This window comes from Notamacropus eugenii, chromosome 1, assembly GCF_028372415.1.
Source record: "Notamacropus eugenii isolate mMacEug1 chromosome 1, mMacEug1.pri_v2, whole genome shotgun sequence".
NCBI classification, from domain to species: Eukaryota; Metazoa; Chordata; class Mammalia; order Diprotodontia; family Macropodidae; genus Notamacropus; species Notamacropus eugenii.
This window is the reverse complement of record NC_092872.1, coordinates 42,355,312-42,374,098: the sequence shown is the minus strand read 5'-3', so window position 1 is coordinate 42,374,098 and position 18,787 is coordinate 42,355,312. Positions and strand designations below refer to the sequence as shown.

Sequence of the window (18,787 nt, the reverse complement as noted above, 5' to 3'; positions counted from 1 at the left end):
AGCTCGGGAGGGTTACACGTGGAACGTTTCTGCGAACGCGGCGTGTTACTCTCCCAGTTTTACCGGGAAGCGGACTCGTGAAGCGAATTACCCGGGGTCACACCGCTGCTCAGACTAGTTAAGGTCATTTTCCCCCTCCCACGTGGGCGCCCCACCCCCACCCTCGGGGGCCGGCTGGCTGAGCCAAGTCCTGGCAGGGGTGTAGAAGACGGAGCTGACTGTTGGGGCCCGCCGCTGCCCCCGACTCCCGAGACCCCCGGCGTCTCCCGGCCTCTGAGCTCTGACCGCAGCCTGTTCATGGGCATCATTTCCCGCCCCGCCCCCCCAGCCTCCGGTACGGATCCGAGGACGCCCAAGAGCCTCAGTGAGCAGCAGGACCTGGCGGGGGCGGGGCCAGGAGGCGGGGGCGGGGCTCCGGCCCGCCGGGGCCGCGGCCGTTTTCCCGCCGAGCTGTGGCTGCGGGTGTGTGCTGGGGTGTCCGTTGCGGCGGCCCCGCAGCCTCCCCCTCTATCCCCAGTGCGGCCGCCATGCTGCCTGCCGCCTGCTCCCACAGGTAAGGGTCCCCTCGTTGGACACACATCGCCAGGGTTCTGGGGCGCAGGCCGACGGCAGCCCCTGGTGCTGGTGGCCTTCAGACTACGTTCGGGGAACCCCGCGAGCCTCCCAGGGGGCAGTGTGCGCGCGCAGGCGGGGGAGGGGGAGGGGGAATGTGTGAGAGAAAGCGGGGAGGGGCGCCGGGGACAGAAGTGACCGCTGACCCGCGGGGCCCGGCGCTGTGTTTCCAGGCTGGTCGCCGAGCTCCAGGGAGCCCTGGCAGCCTGTCAGAAGAAGGAGAAGGAGCTGGAACAGGCCATTGCCCGCTGCCGAGTGCTGCTTCAGCCCTGGTATCCCGGGGGCAGGGGACGGGTGGCCCGGGTCCGATTCCCCGCAGAGACACCCCCCTCCCCCCGCCCAGACCCGGCCTGAGCCGGGGCCCCCCGAGGACGGGCTGCCTTTGGGGTCCGGCATTCCAGCATCTGCCGAGGGTGGAGTCTCCCCCAGAGAAGGAGGGCTCCACAGCTTTGCCCTCCGAGTAAGGGGAGAGTTAGCCCAGGCACAGACCCTTGGGGTCAGACCTCCGAGACCGTCTGGTCTAACCCACATGGGGCCCCAGGTCGGCCAAGGGACGCCCCAAGTCACATAGGACAGTCTAACCCCCCCCCCCCCCCCCCCCGCGGCTCCAAACCCAACGCCCTTTTCAGCTCATGTCTTTAGCTCACCGAGCCTTCTCTAGGGAAAGATTTGTTTGTAAGGAAGGAAGGGGACGAGACCTGTCAGGTGTATCTCTTAGGAATCTGGTGGAAAGGTCACTGATCTTAGAGTGACAAGATCTGGATTCAAATTCCAACTCTGATGTACTAAAATCACATTCTCTCTTAGAGTTTTGGTTTCCTTGTTTGTCAAAATGTTAAGAATAATTCTTATAGCAGCGACTTACCTCACCAGGGTGGTTGTGAAGAAAGCTTTTTATAAACTGTTCATGCTGAGGCGTTATGGATTCTGTCTCCCTTTTCCCAGGGAAGACCCCTCTCCCCCAAGCCCCGAGCCAGCCCGGAACACAGAGACTAAACCTGGTGAGCTTTGGTCTGGGCTTCTGCCTGCAGGGCTCTGAGCAGAGATAGCCTGGCCACTGTACACCCTAATGTGGGCACTGGTTTGGGTGGGTAAAGGAGAGCCTCAGTTGGCCTAGCTGGTAGTGAATGGGGGGCCATTCCTGGAAAGCAAAAAATTGGATGGGAAAGACAGAGTGCTTCTTTCTAACAATTTAAACCTGCAGGCATCAGAAAGGGGCAGCAGGTCAGGTTGAGGGAGGGAGTCTTAGGAAGAGCTCTTCCCTAACTTACAACTTTCACAGCACATGAACCAGCTCCCAAAGACCTCAAGGAACTGGAGCTGCTGACCCAGGCCCTGGAGAAAGCCCTTCGGGTCCGGAAAGGTATCTCCCGAGTCCAGTCAGAGCAGAATGCCTCCAGTGGGAAAGCTACCCCTCCTCTGGTCACTGCCCAAGCAGGCCCTGGGGCCAGGCCCAAAACTTCAAATCCAAAAACCCGGGTTCCAGCCAAGCTTCCAACTGCCTCTCAAAGGGCCAGCGGTAGGCTGAAAAAACCTGCCAGAGCCTCCTCCTATAGAGGCAAGTGCCCTGGAAACGCTCTCACACATGTCAAGCAGCCAGATAACTCAGTGCCCATCGAGGGGCCAGCTCAGCTCTGCCCTCTGCCTTCCCAGGGCCAGGACCCAGGGCTCCCAACTTCTACCCCAGTTTCAGTATTAAGAGAAGCAGATGCTGCTGGTCCCAGCCCTGGACCAGAAGAAGGAAAGACCCAGCCAGGCCTTACATCTGAGACCTTCACTCTCAAGGAGAAGGGGTAGGTTTCCTGAACCCTGCAATGCATGATTGAGGTTTTGGCAAAGATGACTGAGCTTTTAGAGGCTTTCATCCACTAGACTTAAACCTTCTCTGGGACCTCCAGAAGGAAGGGGGCGCAGATCTCTTGAGGAAAAGTTGAAACATACTTTTGGATAGGTTAACAAGGACTTTGGAGGATCACACTTCCCAGGCCTAGTCCTGTACTCTCAGAGCACCTTCCCAGGGCAGTGGACTGACAATCCAAGGGGATCTTTTGGGGTATCGCCCCCTTTTCCTGCATATGTTGGAGCAGAGATTTAGCTAGATCCAGAGGTGCCAGGATCTGAGCTATTCATTCGTTATCCTCAGGCCACTCAGCTTAAGCTGTAAGATCCAGAGGCTCCCTGATATCTTGGTTCCAGTCAGGTTGAACCCTCACTACCCTTAGGGCCAGCTCCACATTGAGTTTTGCGTTGCCTCAGCGGCTCTAGCTAGAGTCTGATGAAGTTACCAGGTACTGTAGGCCCTGACTCCCTGCCACCTTGCAACCAGGACAGTCTTGGCCCTTTGTTCATTTCTGCAGTCTTGCTACTGGGAGGCACCATTGTGATAGCTCAGAGTGGTCTCGTCAACAGGTCCCTACCTCCTCAGGGCTCTGGAGAGCTCCACTGATGACAGGAGTTTAGGGGAATGGAGATAGGGCTGCTCTCCTATGGCTCTTGGCTAGAGGACCATTTGGCTCCTGAGCATGGCAGGGAGCCCTGAGTGGTGATTGCCTTTTGCAGGACACAGCTGCAGCTGCCTCGGTTCTATAAGAAAATTGCTTCCAGGAATTCCAGGTGAGGTTTGCTCATTAGTCAGAAAGATTTGAGGCCCCTTAAGGATATCCACTGCCAGGTGGGAAGCAGTGAGACTCTCGGAAGTCTCAGGCCAAGCTCCAGCACTTTTGCTGCAGAGGACATGAATCAGGCACACCCACTCCCATAACCTCGTAATATGTCCATTCAGTGACCTTTTCAGTGACTTTGTCCTTTGAAGAGGAAGCAGGCTCAGAGAAGGGGAATGACCGATTAAAGTCACGTAATGAATTGTTGGCAGACTTGGCACTTCAGACCCAGGACTCCAGTGTCCCAGACCATAACCTTTATCAGTGTGGTACCTTAATTAAGAAAGGGGTGAGTTTATTCCTTTTGTTCTCGTGCATCACAGGTGTCAAACTCCTCCAAAACTCCCTAGTGCTAGATTAAAACCTAATTGGGAAATGTTTAACCAAATAAATACAGAACAACATAGTGTTAATTTTCATGATTTTTTGAAGTCAGTAGCAGCCAGTGGCAACACATTTTTTTTATGAGAGATTTAAAATTTCTACTTTCATGTAAGGAATTTGCAAATAATTTAAATTTTCACTAGACTTATTTAATGATAAAAACGACTTCAGAATAGTTTTTTCCTACTTAATAGTATTTTACTTTTTCCAATTACATGTAAAAATAGTTTTCAGCATTCGCTTTTATGAGATTTTGAGTTCCAAAATTTTTTTTCTCCCTCCCTCTTTCCCATCCACCCTTCCCAAGACATTAAACAATCTGATGTAGGCTATACATGTACAGTCATATTAAATATATTTCCATGTTGGTCATGTTGTGAAAGAAGAATCATAACAAAAGGGAAAAACCACAAGAAAGGGAAAAAAAGAAAAAATAGTATTCTTTGATCTGCATTCAGACTCCATCTTTCTCTGGATATGGATGGCATTTTCCATCATGAGTCTTTTGGAATTGTCTTGGACCCTTCATTGCTGAGAAGAGCTTGGTCATCGAACCATGTTGTCATTACTGTATACAATGTTTTCGTGGTTCTGCTCACTTCACTCAGCATTGCTTCAAGCAGTGACCCATTTCTGTTTGAGTTTAACCCTGACTTGCAGTTTTTTTGTTGAAAATCTCCAGAAGTTCAACCTTCTGTCTTAGCACAGGTCCTTTGACTTCTTGCCTCTTTTCCTATTTTCTGAGCAAGTTAGCCTACATAGGGAGAAGGTACAATATTGAACAGTGGATTCTCTGGTTCCACTAGTAGATGATTTCCCCCTCCCACAAAACCATCACCATGTTGAAGGCCATTGTCCTTGCCCTATAGATCTTTTTTCTAATTAGTCCTTTCCCCTAATCTGAGGAGCCTCAGGCTCTAAACCCTTTTCCTGACTTAGAGAAGGTAGCAAGGATTATTAATGGAGACCCCAAACTAGACTGCTTGAACCCAACTGGTTCCAGTTCAGAAGAGTTGGTTGTTAAATTTTCATTGTGAGCATTTACACCTCAGAAGTTAGCAAAATCTACAAATGAGGGCTTGATTTCTTGTTGTCTAGACTTAAGAAGGTGATGGAGATTAAGATTAATAATGCAGATTAAATTTATAATCATGATGTGCATGTTTGGAGAGCCACTTGTTAAATATTTGCCCATGCATTCCTATGCACCTGTCATATGCAACAGAAACAGGAAAGACTGAAATGATCTGAGTTTCAGCAATGTCTGTGCCTGTCGTTCAGTCATTTCAGTTATGCCTGGCTGTTTGTGACTCTGTTTTGGGGGTTTTCTTGGCAGAGATACTAAAGTTGTTTGCCATTTCCTTTTCCATTTGAGGAGACTGAGGCAAACAGGAATAAGTGACTTGCCCAGGGTCACGTAAATAGTAAGTGTCCAAGACTGGATTTGAACTCAGTCAGATGCTTCTTGACTCTAGGCCTGGCATTCTGTGCACTATGCTGCCACCTAGTGGCCATGCCTGCAGTCTCTTTGCCTGTACTGGTGTGCATTTTGTTGAACATTTGTGTGTGTCATAGCCTGTGGGCCCAGGTCCAGGACTCCCAGTCCAGTGCTGATGCTGATGTGGCTGCTGCCAAAACCCGTTTCCTGGAGAGAATGAAGGCGACTGTATCCTTGCCAGGTGCCTGGTGTCTGGGCTGTGGGACATGTGCTGGGGGAGTGGGCAGGGAATGCCACTGGCTCCCAGGCTCTTTAGCTTGGGGCAGGGAGAGTAGAAGCCAAGGGGAGGAGCTCTTTGGCTAATGGGGGATTTGGCTAAAAGCCGTAGCTAGTGATGTCACTCTCCCTTGAGACGATGGGAGACCCCAGCTGGCTCTTAATGGAGCCTGAGGGGCTCCATCCCTCATACAATACTACTCCCTGGGCCTCTTACCAGAAGTTGTTTGCCAGTGGATTGCGCACTGCTGCCTTGGGGAGACTGGGGGGAAGGGAGCACATTAGCCATGTGCCAAAGACTCTGCCTCTCCTTGGAGCACCTCCTTCTAGGGTCTGTAAGGGATAGGGGTACACTTCTGAGAGTGAGATGAAAGCTTCAGAAACTTTCCCTGACTTGCTCTGAGTTTGACTTGCCGGGCCCAGCAGTCAGTCTTGCTGAAATCCAGGAGGAGGTGAACCGCTTGGATCAGGCCTGCCACCTACTGACCCAGCATCTAGAGGAGACACTGGATGTGAATGGGGAGGCAGCTACAGGTGAGGAAGGAGGCATGCACAACTGCACAAACCTGTATTTGACTGAAAGCAAAAGGGGAAGCCTGAGCAGGTGTTGGGAGGGTGCTAGGGGGGTGGGTGGAGTTAATGGCTTCTGAAGCCATGTCCTTGCCCTTTCCTGTAGCCTCTCTGAGCTGGGAGCAGGAATACCGCCGTCTGGTCACTTTGGAAGGACTGCAAGCTGCTGTAGAACGGCATTTGCTTAGACTACAAGAGCTACGAGAAGGTGAGGCTCCCTGGTAGGCCACGAGAGGCAGGTAGACTGAGGTCTGTATTAGGGTTGATTTTGATTTTCAATCAAAGGGCAGTGGGGGTGGGGTACAAAGAGTGGGGGAGGAGTAGACGGCACTGCTAGGTCTCTTGGCCTTGATCTGCTGCCCTGGGTGGGCTGGGGGAGCAGTAGGAGTAGGGACTACTAATTGTCCCACCTAGTGCTTCTGAGAGGGATGCCCCAGGAAGGAGGGGCAAATTCACCTTGAGATTCACCCTTAGAGGCTGGTTTCTGATACACTGCTCAGAGGTGGTGTGCCTTGTTGTCATAGTGCTGGTGTTTTTAAAATAATTTTCTATCTTTTGCCTCCTAGAGAGTCATTCCTATAGCAAATAATAAAAAATAGGGCAAAACCCAGTAAGCTACAGAATTGAGTTTTGAGCCAAGGTCTTCACAAAGTCCTGTCCCTCTGCAGCAGAGGACCTCCTTCCATTGCAGCAGCTGCAAATACCAGGAAGATACTTCAGAATACCTGGGATCAGTCTTGCAATCTGATAAGCTAATGTTTGGAGAAGTATGTAATTGGAAAAGGGAGTCCTGCTGCAGATTAAACAAATCGAGTGAAAAAGTCTTTGCAACTTGCATTTTCCTCTACCATGAATTATGTCTGATTAATCAATGATTCTGAACTCAAGTGGAAGAAGAAAATTACTATTTTCCTTGCTCTGATCAATATACTCATAGACATTGATTTTCTGTAGGTTTTATTTTTTTATAATTCAAAATCCTAATGTATCTCTTCTTAAGAGAAATTTTTTGTGGAAAAAAAAAATAGGGCAGAAAAGTTTGGCAGAGCTAACTAGTTAGGTCTGACAGTATATCTAGGATTCCACACCCATAGTCTCCCATGTTTGCACAGAAGGAAGGGATATATACTGTCATATTTCTTTGGGGCCAAGCTTAATGTGCTTGTATTTCTTAATAATTGTTCGAGGACTGGTGGGTGCTGGCTTCTCAGCTCCAGCCTCCTGCTGGTGGTGCCTTGGTTCTTTCCAGGTCTGTTAGTGCTATGTAACTAGGTGCTCTTCATTTCTCCTGACTGAAGAACTGGGCCTTTGTCTTCTCCATTAACTTATGTGTTCTACTGAAAGCATTTCTAACCCTGAAATTGGTATGTAGCAGCAGACAAGACAGCAGGAAATGGAGTACTTAGCCCCTTGCCAGAGGAGAATGCTACCAAAGGGCAAGGGAGGAAGCATTGTTTTAGTGCCTACAATGTGCCAGGCACTTTACAAATGTTAATCTCAGCTGATCCTAAAAAAACAACCTGTTAGGTAGATGCTGTTATGATTCCTGTTTTACAGTTGAGGAAACTGAGGCAGAAGGCAGACAAGTTAAGTGAATGGCCCAAGATCACACAGCTAGTAAGTGTTGGAGGCTGGATTTGAACTTGAATTTTCCTGATGCCAGGCCCAGTAGTCTACCCATTGTGCTGTCTAGCTGCCTAGGTGGTTCAGTAGATAGATGAACCAAGATGGCAGGGCTTCTGCCTTTATTATAGGTTGCCCTACCTACCTGCAGAGACACCCCATAATCAGTTAACTTTGATCATGGCCACTTTGGTGTCATCAAAAAATCATCAGTTTCACAGCCTCTTTTAAAGCTGTACCTTAAAGCATCATCCTGTAGAAGTGTGCTTGGTAGCTATAATCCTTCTCTGGTGCTTTGGAAGGGGAGATTAGCTAATGGCTTACTTGCTATAATAGTGGGGTGAGCTAGCTGTCCTAACCATTGTTGCTGGTACTTCAAGGCTCTGAGTCCCTCTTTTCTCACTCCTATTCCTCTTCCTTCCCCCTCACTGATACAGCAGAGGAACAGTGGTCGCATCCCAGGTTTGTTGAGAGCTCTACTTGGGGTTCAGCCCTATGTTTAGGAAGAAAGGGGTTCAGCGGGTCCACCAACCGTCTTGTCTACTCCAGTGTTCAAGAGCTGCAGACAATGACAGCTCTCAAGCTTCGTGTGGCAATGTTGAAGCAGCAGATCCACCTTGAAAAGGTACATACCTGTCCTGTCCTGATGGTGGCAAGAATTCCCATTGAACCAGCCATCTGCTTACTTGATCTCCTTTTTTGTGAACTCTTATCTCTGTGGACTTAATAGTTCTGTGTCTGGGAGGTTAGACAAAGGGAATGTGTGTCCAGAGGGCAACTTCTTTCCTCTGGAGGAAGAAATAGTTAAGGGATGTGGGCCTAGGTTCTTTGCACAAGGCTTCTGTTTGTTCTCTCTGGCAGCATCTGCCCTCACCAAGATTCCAAGAAGGGGAATGACTAATTAAGGTCACATATTGAATTGTTGACAGACTTGGCACTTCAAACCCAGGACTCCAATTTCCTAGACCACAATCTTTACCAGTATGATACCTTAATTAAGAAGGGTGGGTGGGTGGGTTTATTCCTTTTTGTTTTTCTGGGTCACTGAAGAACCCCTAACACTTCAACCAGTGTACATTGAGTCCTGTATGTGATAGAAACATTCATATGTGCTCCAGATATAAGGTTAGAGAGGTGTGTGTGTGTGTGTGTGTGTGTGTGTGTGTGTGTGTGTGTGTGTGTGTGTGTGTGTACAGTCCCCATGTTGGGACACTGGAGTATTTACAACCCTTGTTGTCTCTGAAAGTCTTTTCTCTGTGATGCACCCAGGTTCTAATGGAAGAACTTCTCCCCCTGATGAGATCGGAGAGTCCTGCTGGCCCAGCTCAGTTGGCACTCCTCCGTGCTATCCATAGCCAACTTTGTGAATCTGGGGAACGCTTCTCCATACTGGTGAGAGATGAGCCATCTGTCTGAGCCTGGCATGGGCCCTACCATCCGTCATTCCAATCTGGGCCCTCCCTCCACTGAATTTATGTCCCTGTTTTCCCTTGTCATTTATTATCAAGCAACCTTTGCTTTCTGTTCCCCAGGAACTCTTGAAAGCCATATGGGAACATTAAATATCATAGCTGATCTCTGCCCTCCTGCACCACTAATTCCCTGCCCATCTGTCTTTTTGCCTAGTCCAGGACTGTAGGACCCAATAATCGAGGCCAAGGACAGGGAAGGGTTTATTCTTTGTACAAGGGTGTGGCTTCTTGGGGAGAGGAGAGGATGTGGAGGGACTGAAGACTGTAAGGGGACTATATTGACTAATAGTACTGATAATCTAAGCTGGAAGAGAGAGGGAGGCAGTAGCCTAGAAATGGACTCGGGCTCTTGTAGTACTACTAGGGGACTTAGCAATAGAAAAAGATTGAAATTGCCCTTAGACCAGAGCCTCCTTCAGGAATGTTCCACTTCACACATGGCCAGCACAGCACAAGACATTTGTTTAGTGGTAAGAGAGTGATTGTGAAATTTACTGAAAGGCAAAGTCATCTTCCTTCAGGCTAGGACAGTTGAGGGAGCCTTCCAGGAGGAGGTGGACATAAATTAGGCATTGAAGAATAGATGGGCATTGGTTAGGGTGAGGGAACATTCTAGATAGGAGACAGAATTAGCAAAGGAGAAGAGATAGGAAGGCCTGGCAATTTTGGAGAGAGGCCAACAAGGATGGAAAAGTAGGTGGTGAGGTCAGAGGAAAGGGCCTTTCTGAAGGCCAGGCTAAGGAGTGTGGACTTGATTCTGTAGGCAGTTAGGAAGCTGTAGAAGGGTATATCAGGAGGTCATAAGTTGGGCTCTGGTCCCAGATCAGTGCCTTACTTTCTGTGTGACAGTTTCTTCATCTGTACAATGGGGAGAATAATATTTATATAACTTGCATAAAGTACTTTGGAAATGTGAGTTTTGTCAACATTTAATAAAGGTGTATGACTTCTAAGTTCTGAAACATGCATGGATTTCAGTTCAAATCGGCACAACTGCACTCAGTTCTTACATAAAGACAATTATGTAGTGTTGACTTTTATTTATTCTTAAATATGTTTTTATTCCAAACTTAAATACCAAATACCGAGCATTTCCATGTATATAAGAGAACCCAAAAAGAGGATTGTATACACACACCCCCCTTTTTATTTGAAATAAATAATAAATTCAACTCATTAATTTCAAAAGTGTCCTACTTGTCTATCCTTCCTTCTGAACTTCTGGACTCCTGTGCATGTTAAAAATGTTTCATTGGCCCTTCTTTTATTTTTGGCATTACCGTCATTACTCCCTTATTTCCCCTGTCCATACACATGCCTCCCTAATTAAAAACAGAAAGGAAGAAACTATAACAGATAAGCATCATCCAGCAAAACAGATCTACACAATCCAAAAATATATCTCTCCTTCCACACCTTTGAGGCTATCACCTCTGTCAGGAGATGGATAACATGCTTGTTTGTAAGTCCTCTGGAAATGTGGTTTTTTTGTTGCTTTGATTAGAGTTCCTAAGTCTTTTTAAGATGTTTTTCTTAATGTTTTGTCATTCTTCAAGTTGTTCTTCAGATTTCTCCATCCATTTCAACATTTGTTATGGCAGGATCATATTCCATTATATTCATACGTAGTAATTTTTTTAGCCATTTCCCCATTGTATTGGCACTGCCTTCATCCTTTGATACAACAAAAAGTTCTGCCACAAGTATTTTTGTATGTATCTGCCCATTTCCTCTTTCTTGTATCTATTTGGAGGTATTTGCCTAATAGTGATATGACAAGGTCAAAGGATTGTATGATTTAGTGACTTTTTGTTTATAGTTCCAAGTTGCTTCTCATAGTGGTGGGATCAGATCATAACTTTATCAACAGTACATTAGTGTGCTGTCTTCCCACTCCTCTCCAACTGTCATTTTCCATTGTTGCCATTTGTTCTCATTTTAATTGCTATTACTATTGGTCATCTGGAGCATTTTTTTTTTAATATGGTTGTTGTTAATTTGCCTTTTTTCTCTTGAATGGCCTATTCGTATCCTCTGGCCATTTACCTTTTAGCAAATGGCTCTTGTTCTTATATATTTGTATCAATTACCTATGTCTTTGAACTGTCTGCCTGTAGCATTAGTGACCTCTTTGCCTTTTCTGTGGAAATCTTTTAAGTCCCCCAAAAGTAACCCCAATGGACTAGAGTAGCTTCATTTTATTAGATGGGGAAACTGGAGCCCCCAGAGAGAAAACTCATTCAGGTAATCTCAGCCAGGATTTGAATCTTGAGGCTGCATTCACCAGTGCTATTTCCATCTTACCCTGTGTTTCTGCCCTTGAAAATATTTGATTCCCTATTTCCCATCTGCTTGGATTTGCAGAACATCCCCCACGTCTATCAGTCACAAAGCCCTTTATTCACAGCTGTTTGGAAGCTCATTTGGCAGACCACTTGGTTTTCTTTCTACATGGGAAGGGAACTGGGTACACAAAGGATCATTATAGAGCACTATGTTCAAGTAATGAGATTTACTCCTGAAGAGAGAAAGAAAACTGGAGAAATGGACCCATCCTTACTGTTGGAAAGGATTGTATGTTGGTGTACTGTAACTGTATCCATCATGTACTGTTGGGAATTGTACATTGTCAGTATAGCTATGTCATATACTGTCGGAGGGGATTGTACATTGTCAATATAATTGTGTAATATATTGTTGGAGGGAATTGCATAGGTATAACTAACTGTATGTAATATACTTTTGGAAGAAATTGTATGTCAGTATAACTGTGTAATGTACTACTGGAGGGAATTTATGTCAGTATAACTATATGTAATGTATACCGTTGGAAGGAACTATATGTTGATATAACTGCATATGTAATGTATTTATATTTTAATCAGATGGATGGAACGTATTTTCAACCTGTGAGGGGCTCCAATGAATAGTAGCTTTGTTGGGGATTGTATGAACCATAAAGCATCTTAGTAGGTGGAACCATGCCAAAGTCAGAATGGATGGTGAAGTGGACCCTGGAAGTTCATGAGAGAGGCCTGAAGGTGGGAGGGAGGGAAGCTTCTTTGAAGCAGAAAGAAAGCTAAATTTATCTTGGAGACCTTCCTAGAAGAAGATAGGAGAAAGTTCTCTTCCTAAGGTAACATGGTGGGTGGCCTCCAGGGCAGAGATAGGCCTAGAGACAATCAGATGGAAGCTCAGCTAGCCCAGGAAGCTGTGCAGACCAGTTTGACCAGATTAGGAGTATTTTGGGATAATATTATCTAGCAGGGAATTCATATCATAGAACTGTGTAGTAATTTAGTTTAGGGTGTGCGCTCAGGGAATTTTATATATTTAAAAATTTTTTTAAATAATTTAATTTTTTAAATAATCATCAAGGACATTTTTATTTATCAAACCAAGGAAATGGAAGCTTAATTTAATCTAAAATTTAATTTAAAAATGTAAACTTTAAAATGAAGCAAAAATGACAGATTTTGGTTTTAGAATTTACCAGGTATATGTAAAAATAGTAAATTTTCATAATCTTTATCTTTTACCTGATAATAAGCTAACCCAAAATGACTCAAGTAGATGAAGTTTTTTTCTTTTCCTTCGCTAGAGAATAAGACAATAGGGATTCACATTCCCTAATCACATCATTATTCACCTTTGTAATTAGCAGAGGAGGCCAATTATTATTCAATGTACCAGTATACAGTATACCTTTTTTGATTTTTACATGTGTTAGCTTCAAAAAACCTCTTTAACATAATGTAGTAATAAGGCTGCAAAGCATTGGATAGGTTTGTAAAAGGCCTAGAAAGTTGAAAAAAATCAGCCTTATTCCTTTGCCAATCAAACTAACCTCAACTAGCATTCATAGCACTAACTTTAGGAATAGATATATCATAACCAAAGCAACCTCACTTAAGCTCCCAATGAATATGGGGACACTTTAAATTAGTTGGCAATGATTTTCATATCCCTGCCAATGTCTAATGTCTCAGCAGTTTTTCATTGTAGTTGCAGTTTTACAAATCTGCTCCGATCAGTCAATGCCAGTAATCACAGTGTTCAGGAGTGAGTAAAATGAAGTTATCCTCTCCTCTTTTATATCAAAGTCATGTTTTGTCTCAAAAGTATCATTAATACCTGTGGGTGTTTTTCTCTTAACTGGGGGAATTGGTCCATCATTTCCTACACACATTTTCATATCATAACTGAAAAGAGATTGAAAAATATTCTGGGCTACTTCTCATCACAGTCAAATGACAGATTTCTACCTCCTGCTATTACAATAAATTACAGTATGGAATTCAAAGAGCTGTACTTTTAGCACCACCTGGAGAAGAGAATAGCTATGTAAAAATGAATTGCCATAAGTTTAATTCACAATAAGACTTCTGGCTCTTATTTTCGTATCATCAAGGAGAATTACCTTCAGGAGCCTGTAAAATGATGGAGTAGTGACTTTTTTTTAAAATAGCAACCACTGTGGCACTGCATGCTCCATCTTGTATTTAAATATAAAATACTTTGATTTTAAAGTCTTTAACCCTACACTTTCCTACCTTTCTAGTCTTCTTACACTTGACTCCCACCAACTCTACGACCCAGCTACAGCAGGATTCCCTGGTGCTGCTCACAAATGATACTCTATCTCCTAACTCCCTTTCACTGCTTGTTCCCAATGTCCAGAATGTGCTTCTTCCTCATAACTGCCAATAACTGCCTCTCACTTTTTTTGTTTTCCATCAAGACAATTCAAATCCCAGTCTGCAGGAGGCATTTCTTGGTTCCCCTTACTGCTAGTGCCTTTTCTGAGATGATCTTTCATCTACTTTGTATATATCTTGTCTGTACACAGTTGTTTGCATGTTGTTTTCCCCACTGGAGTATGAGCTCCTTGAAGGCAGGGCCTGTTTTTTGTCTTTCTTTGTATCCCCTTAACTTAGCACATAGTAGATACTTAATACATGCTTGTTGACTGATTGAAGATGACTTCCACCTTTAAGTGGAAAACTACTTTGGTGAAATTTTCTCCCTTACTACATGCCCTTCCATGAGGTCTGAATAACACCCCAAAGTCACACTGTTCTGTTCTATTTATTTGAAGTGCACACATCCACTAGGGATTCTCAAACAATGAGAACAGCAGTGTATCTAAAGTATTTCATTATATATGTTTCATTTGAAATCTCACAGTAATCCATTTGTAGCCCATAATAGCTAGTATTCTGACAGAGCTTCAAGATTTGCAAAGCACTTCACATTTTCTCGTTTTATCCTCACAATAATTCTGAGGAGAAGTAAGTTCGGGTTATCCCCATTTTATAGATAAGGAAATTGAGGCAGACAAGCCACTTGCCCGGGTCACAGAGCTAGTAAGTGTCTAAAGCTGAATTTTAGCTCAGATCTCCCTGACTTACAGGTCCATTACTCTGCCCACTGTGTGCTGCCAAGCTGCCTCCAAAATAAATATCACAAATGACCAGACCATTTTAAGACTGCCAAGGACATCATTTAACTGGTCACAGAGAACATCAATTAATAATCTCTAAACAGACACAAACTCTTCAACTGGATTTTTTTTTTATTGTCCAAAATACTGTACCACAATGGACATCTGTTCATAGTGTCTACTGTCAGTAGTAGTGTTGGCAGTTAATGAGATGATTGTTTTATTTGACGAAGAACCAATCTTTTGTTGAATGATGTTTTGCAATGCCACAATTAAATCATTAACAAGATTTAGAAATAAACTTTTCTCAAAACTGGCAGCTTTTTCACTGAGAACCCTGAATAGTCTCCTACTTTTTGCCAAATGTTGTATGTCAGTGTATTATCTTTTTGTCATGGCAGTTTCTATATAATACTGGCCCCACCAAATTCAAATCCAAATACAGCATTACTGCTTGCCATATGAGTTCTTCATTCAGCTACTGCCAAACTGGGTCTTAAAAGTCACTAGAGGTCCAAGGCCTCTCTCATACCATTGTCTCTCACTGAATATGAAAGATTCAAGGTAGGAGTTGAATGAACTCCACCAAAAAAGAAATTGGGGTAGAGATTGAGTAATGCCTTGTTAAAGGCCTCCATAGCCAACCAAAGAGCCTCCTGTTCTTCACAGAGGTGAATAGGAACTAGTTCAGCTAACCTGAACCAGTTGCAGAATATCTCTGCACATTTGCAAGTCTTTCTCCAAGTTACTTGCATTGCATGTCATCAGGAATCTCCTAGAAATAGGCTCCCTAGACTCTGGCATATGAGGGGCATTCTGCCATGTCAGTCCCCATTACAAGCGACCCAACAGGCTTATATGTCTAAACCAGAAAAGAAAAAGAGAAACTCTGCTAAATCCAAGCCCCCACTTCCCAGAAGACCAAGGTGGTATAGAGGAAAATGTGTCCCTGAAGTGTTGAATGGAAATTTTCATGTTTTTGTTCTTGCTGCATCTCTAAAGTAAATATCTCCAATACACACTAATGTGTAATGATTATAGTAATCTTGTGTTTGACAAATGTAAAGATTTAAGCTTTTGAGTTAAGCATATGCTATTTGGTAAAAATTGTTGGGAAAACTGGAAAGTAGTCTGGCAGAAATTGAGTATAGATCAGCATCTAACACCATTTACCAAGATAAGCTCAAAATGGATACATGACCTAAATATAAAGGGAGCTATCATAAGAAAACTAGAAAAGGGAACACATTATCTATCAGACTTGTGGATAGGAGAAGAATTTATGAATAAACAAGACAGAGAGCATTGTGAGATGTAAAATGGATAATTTTGATTACATTAAATTAAAAAGGTTTTGTACAAATAAAACTGTGAGCCAAGATTAGAAGGAAAGCAGAAAAATGTGAAAAAAATTATAGTTTCTCAAATAAAGGTCTCATATCTCAAATAGATAAGAGAAATTTTTCAATTTATAAGAATATGAATCATTCCCCAACGGATAAATGATCAAAGGATATGAACAGGCAGCTTTTAGATGAAGAAATCAAAACTATATGTCATCATATAAAAATCTAAATCATTCTTGATTAGAGAAATACAAATTAAAACAACTTTGAGATTTCATCTCATACCTATCAGATTGGCTAAAATGATAGGGAAAATGCCATGTTGGAGGGAATGTGGAAAAATTGGGACACTAATACACTCTTTGTGGAACTGTAAATTGATCCAGCCATTTTGGAGAACAATCCGGAATTATGCCCAAAGAGTCATTAAATTGCCTATATCCTTTGATCCAACAATACCAACTATTAAGTCTGTTTCCCAAGGTGATCGGGGAAAAAGAAAAAGAGCCTATGTGTTCTAAAATATTTTTAGGAGCTCTCATTGTGGTAGTAAAGAACTGGAAATGACAGGGATACCCATCTATTAGGCATATAATTGTGGTGGAATACTACTGCACTATAAGAAATGATGAACTGGTTGATTTTGGAAAAAAATATGGAAAGTCTTGCATGAAATAATGATGAGTGAAATGAGCAGAATCCAAAGAACTTTGGATACAGTAGCACCGGTATTGTTTGAAGAATCATTGTGAACAACCAAATTATTCTGAGTACTATAAATACTCAAATCAACTAGAAAGAACCTAGGAAGGAAGACGCTCTCTCTAGAAAAAAGAATTGATAAATAGAAATACATATATTATGGTTTTACATATATTTATAAATCTGTGTCAAATGATGGCCTTCTCTAGAGTGGGGTAGAGAGGGAGGAAACAAATTGTCACAAAAAATAAGTAAATAAAATATCAAAATAAATAAACAAAAACATAAAATAAATAATAAATACATTTAAAGAATAATAAAGTAAATATCCCTAAAAATGCTACTTTCTAATTACCAATACTTTCATACAAGTTGGGCTAAAACTGTCTTCATTTACGCCCTGTTTAACTGCTAGATAACATGCTTAATCTAGACGGATAACTTTAGAAAACTGAAATTGGTTTCTTTCCGAGTCAGCTTTTTCTAAGAACCTAACCTACACAGGTCAGATTAATTTTTCCTTAAAAGGTCCTCAAGCCAATGAAGTAGCTTCCTGGTCAGCTCAGTAGAAAAGCCAGCATAGTCAGGGTCATAGAAGAGTCATGGGGGCTCTGTTCTGAAGCTTCTAGGAGACCAGTAGCAGGAACAACACGGGTAGATGGTCTACAACCCAATGACCACCATATCCTCAACTAAAACCTTTCCTTTCTTTGTGTATTTCATTTCACTCCAGTCTTAAAAATGAGGTCCCAGCCCATCTTGAGTCCGGCCCAGCCCAATATGCCATGTCATCCAACTGAGTGATGTCTTCGATTTGTAATTACGCTGATCTGAATTAAGATACGAAGTCCGCTTCCGTTGGTCATTTCTCACTTTACTGCACAGTCTGGTACTTGGCAATAACAATTATCTTCATTTAAGTTCTTAATGGAGAAGCCCAACTATTTGTATTAGTGTTCATTTTTGTTCAGTTTGCCCCTTTAAAAAATCTTGAAAGATAGCCAACAATTCAATTAAAATGTAGTTCCATAGGCTCCTTATATCAGTCTAGTAAGGGCATTAAAGATTCTCCATACTGTAGATGCTGTGCCGGGCCCTCCTGATGTAGTTAATTTCTTCCAGAATGGTAGTGAGGGAGGAAAATCAAAGGTCCTCGCTCGGATGTGGTGATTTTCTACATATTTCTGCAAGATCTATACTATATTAGCAATTTGGTACTTAGTGATGCAGTGTGCGGCAGTGGCCCACACTTTAAAAGTGAAAGTGTATCACAATTAATGAAGAGATACTTTTTTTAGGAAGGAGGTGACAGTAAGGCATGTTTGTACACACCCACACACTCTGGATGCCTTCGGGGGACAGGCTGTGGGAGGACAACCTAGGTTTAACACCAGGTTAGTCGAACTGGATCTGGATTAGGTGAGTGGGAAGTGTCTGATTAATTTTCCAGTCACAGCAGCGTATCAACCTAGCGAGACATACAGGAGTTGCCACTTGTGTCACTGGAGTGAGGATCTACACCATAAAATCATAGGACATCGCGAAATTATTCCTTTCCAAGCCTCTTTTTTCAGCTCTGACTGTGTATTCTGATTCCTTCCAAGGGAGATGTTCTGTGCCCTAAGGTCCCTTTCAGCCCTGATGCTCGAAGTTCTTAGGGCCTTTTTATGTTTGCTGTGGAACACTTCTGCAGCCCTCTTCTACCTTGGCCTTTGTTGGAGGGATCCCCAAAGGGTTAACGGCCCCAGTGTCCCCCAGTGACATCACGGTTCCTTCTTCCAATCCGCGACTGGGTTCCCAGGAAAAAAAAAAAGTCCAAAACAAAACCCAGCTGAGGGGTTGGGGGCAGTAGCCAGAGCCCGAGCCGGAGCCCGAGGGAGCCAAAGTCAGAAGGCTTGCCAGCCCAGCACCCTCCTACCCGGGCTTTCGGCGTCTGGAGCCATGAGCACCCCGACGTGCGCGCTGGCCTCCGAGGCAGGGCTGCCCCCGGCCCCTGCGGCCCCGGCCCCTGCTCTGGGCCCCTCAGGACCCCTGCACACCCTGGCACTGGCCACCGGAGGAGCGGGCAGCTCCTGGCACCGCTGCATCTTCCCCTTCGGCGCCGTGTCCACGCTGGTCGGGGCGGCTGCCACCGGCATCACCTTTTCGCTGAGGGGACCCCGCCTGGACCTCGCCCAGGGGGTGTCGGTGGCCGCGCTGGGCTCAGGCCTCGGCCTCCTGACCGCCGCTTTCCTGTGCTGGCGGGCCCGCCGGGGGAAACG

The 18,787-nt window shown here is 44.3% G+C and overlaps 1 protein-coding gene across 3 annotated transcripts; it reads left to right on the top strand.

Moving 5' to 3' along the window:
• Positions 1-394: 394 nt before the first annotated feature.
• Positions 395-10,223, top strand: TEDC2 (tubulin epsilon and delta complex 2). Of its 3 annotated transcripts, XM_072597601.1 has the most exons (10): positions 395-553; positions 786-884; positions 1,558-1,613; positions 1,895-2,405; positions 3,172-3,225; positions 5,232-5,322; positions 5,775-5,904; positions 6,047-6,148; positions 8,001-8,188; positions 8,833-10,223. In XM_072597601.1, the coding sequence occupies exons 1-10, from the start codon at positions 528-530 to the stop codon at positions 8,977-8,979; spliced, it is 1,404 nt and encodes a 467-aa protein (XP_072453702.1). In that variant the 5' UTR covers positions 395-527; the 3' UTR covers positions 8,980-10,223. The 3 variants fall into 3 exon arrangements, with proteins under 3 accessions (XP_072453702.1, XP_072453688.1, XP_072453698.1); XM_072597587.1 differs by lacking the exon at positions 3,172-3,225 and having other exon boundaries at positions 402-553; XM_072597597.1 differs by lacking the exon at positions 786-884 and having other exon boundaries at positions 408-553.
• Positions 10,224-18,787: the final 8,564 nt, after the last annotated feature.

Excerpts from the sequence above, each read along its gene's own strand:
- TEDC2 (XM_072597601.1), top strand. The coding sequence starts at position 528 with ATGCTGCCTGCCGCCTGCTCCCACAG. Across the intron at positions 1,614-1,894 it reads GAACACAGAGACTAAACCTG|CACATGAACCAGCTCCCAAA; the intron begins GTGAGCTTTGGT and ends CAACTTTCACAG. Across the intron at positions 6,149-8,000 it reads ACTACAAGAGCTACGAGAAG|CAGAGGAACAGTGGTCGCAT; the intron begins GTGAGGCTCCCT and ends TCACTGATACAG.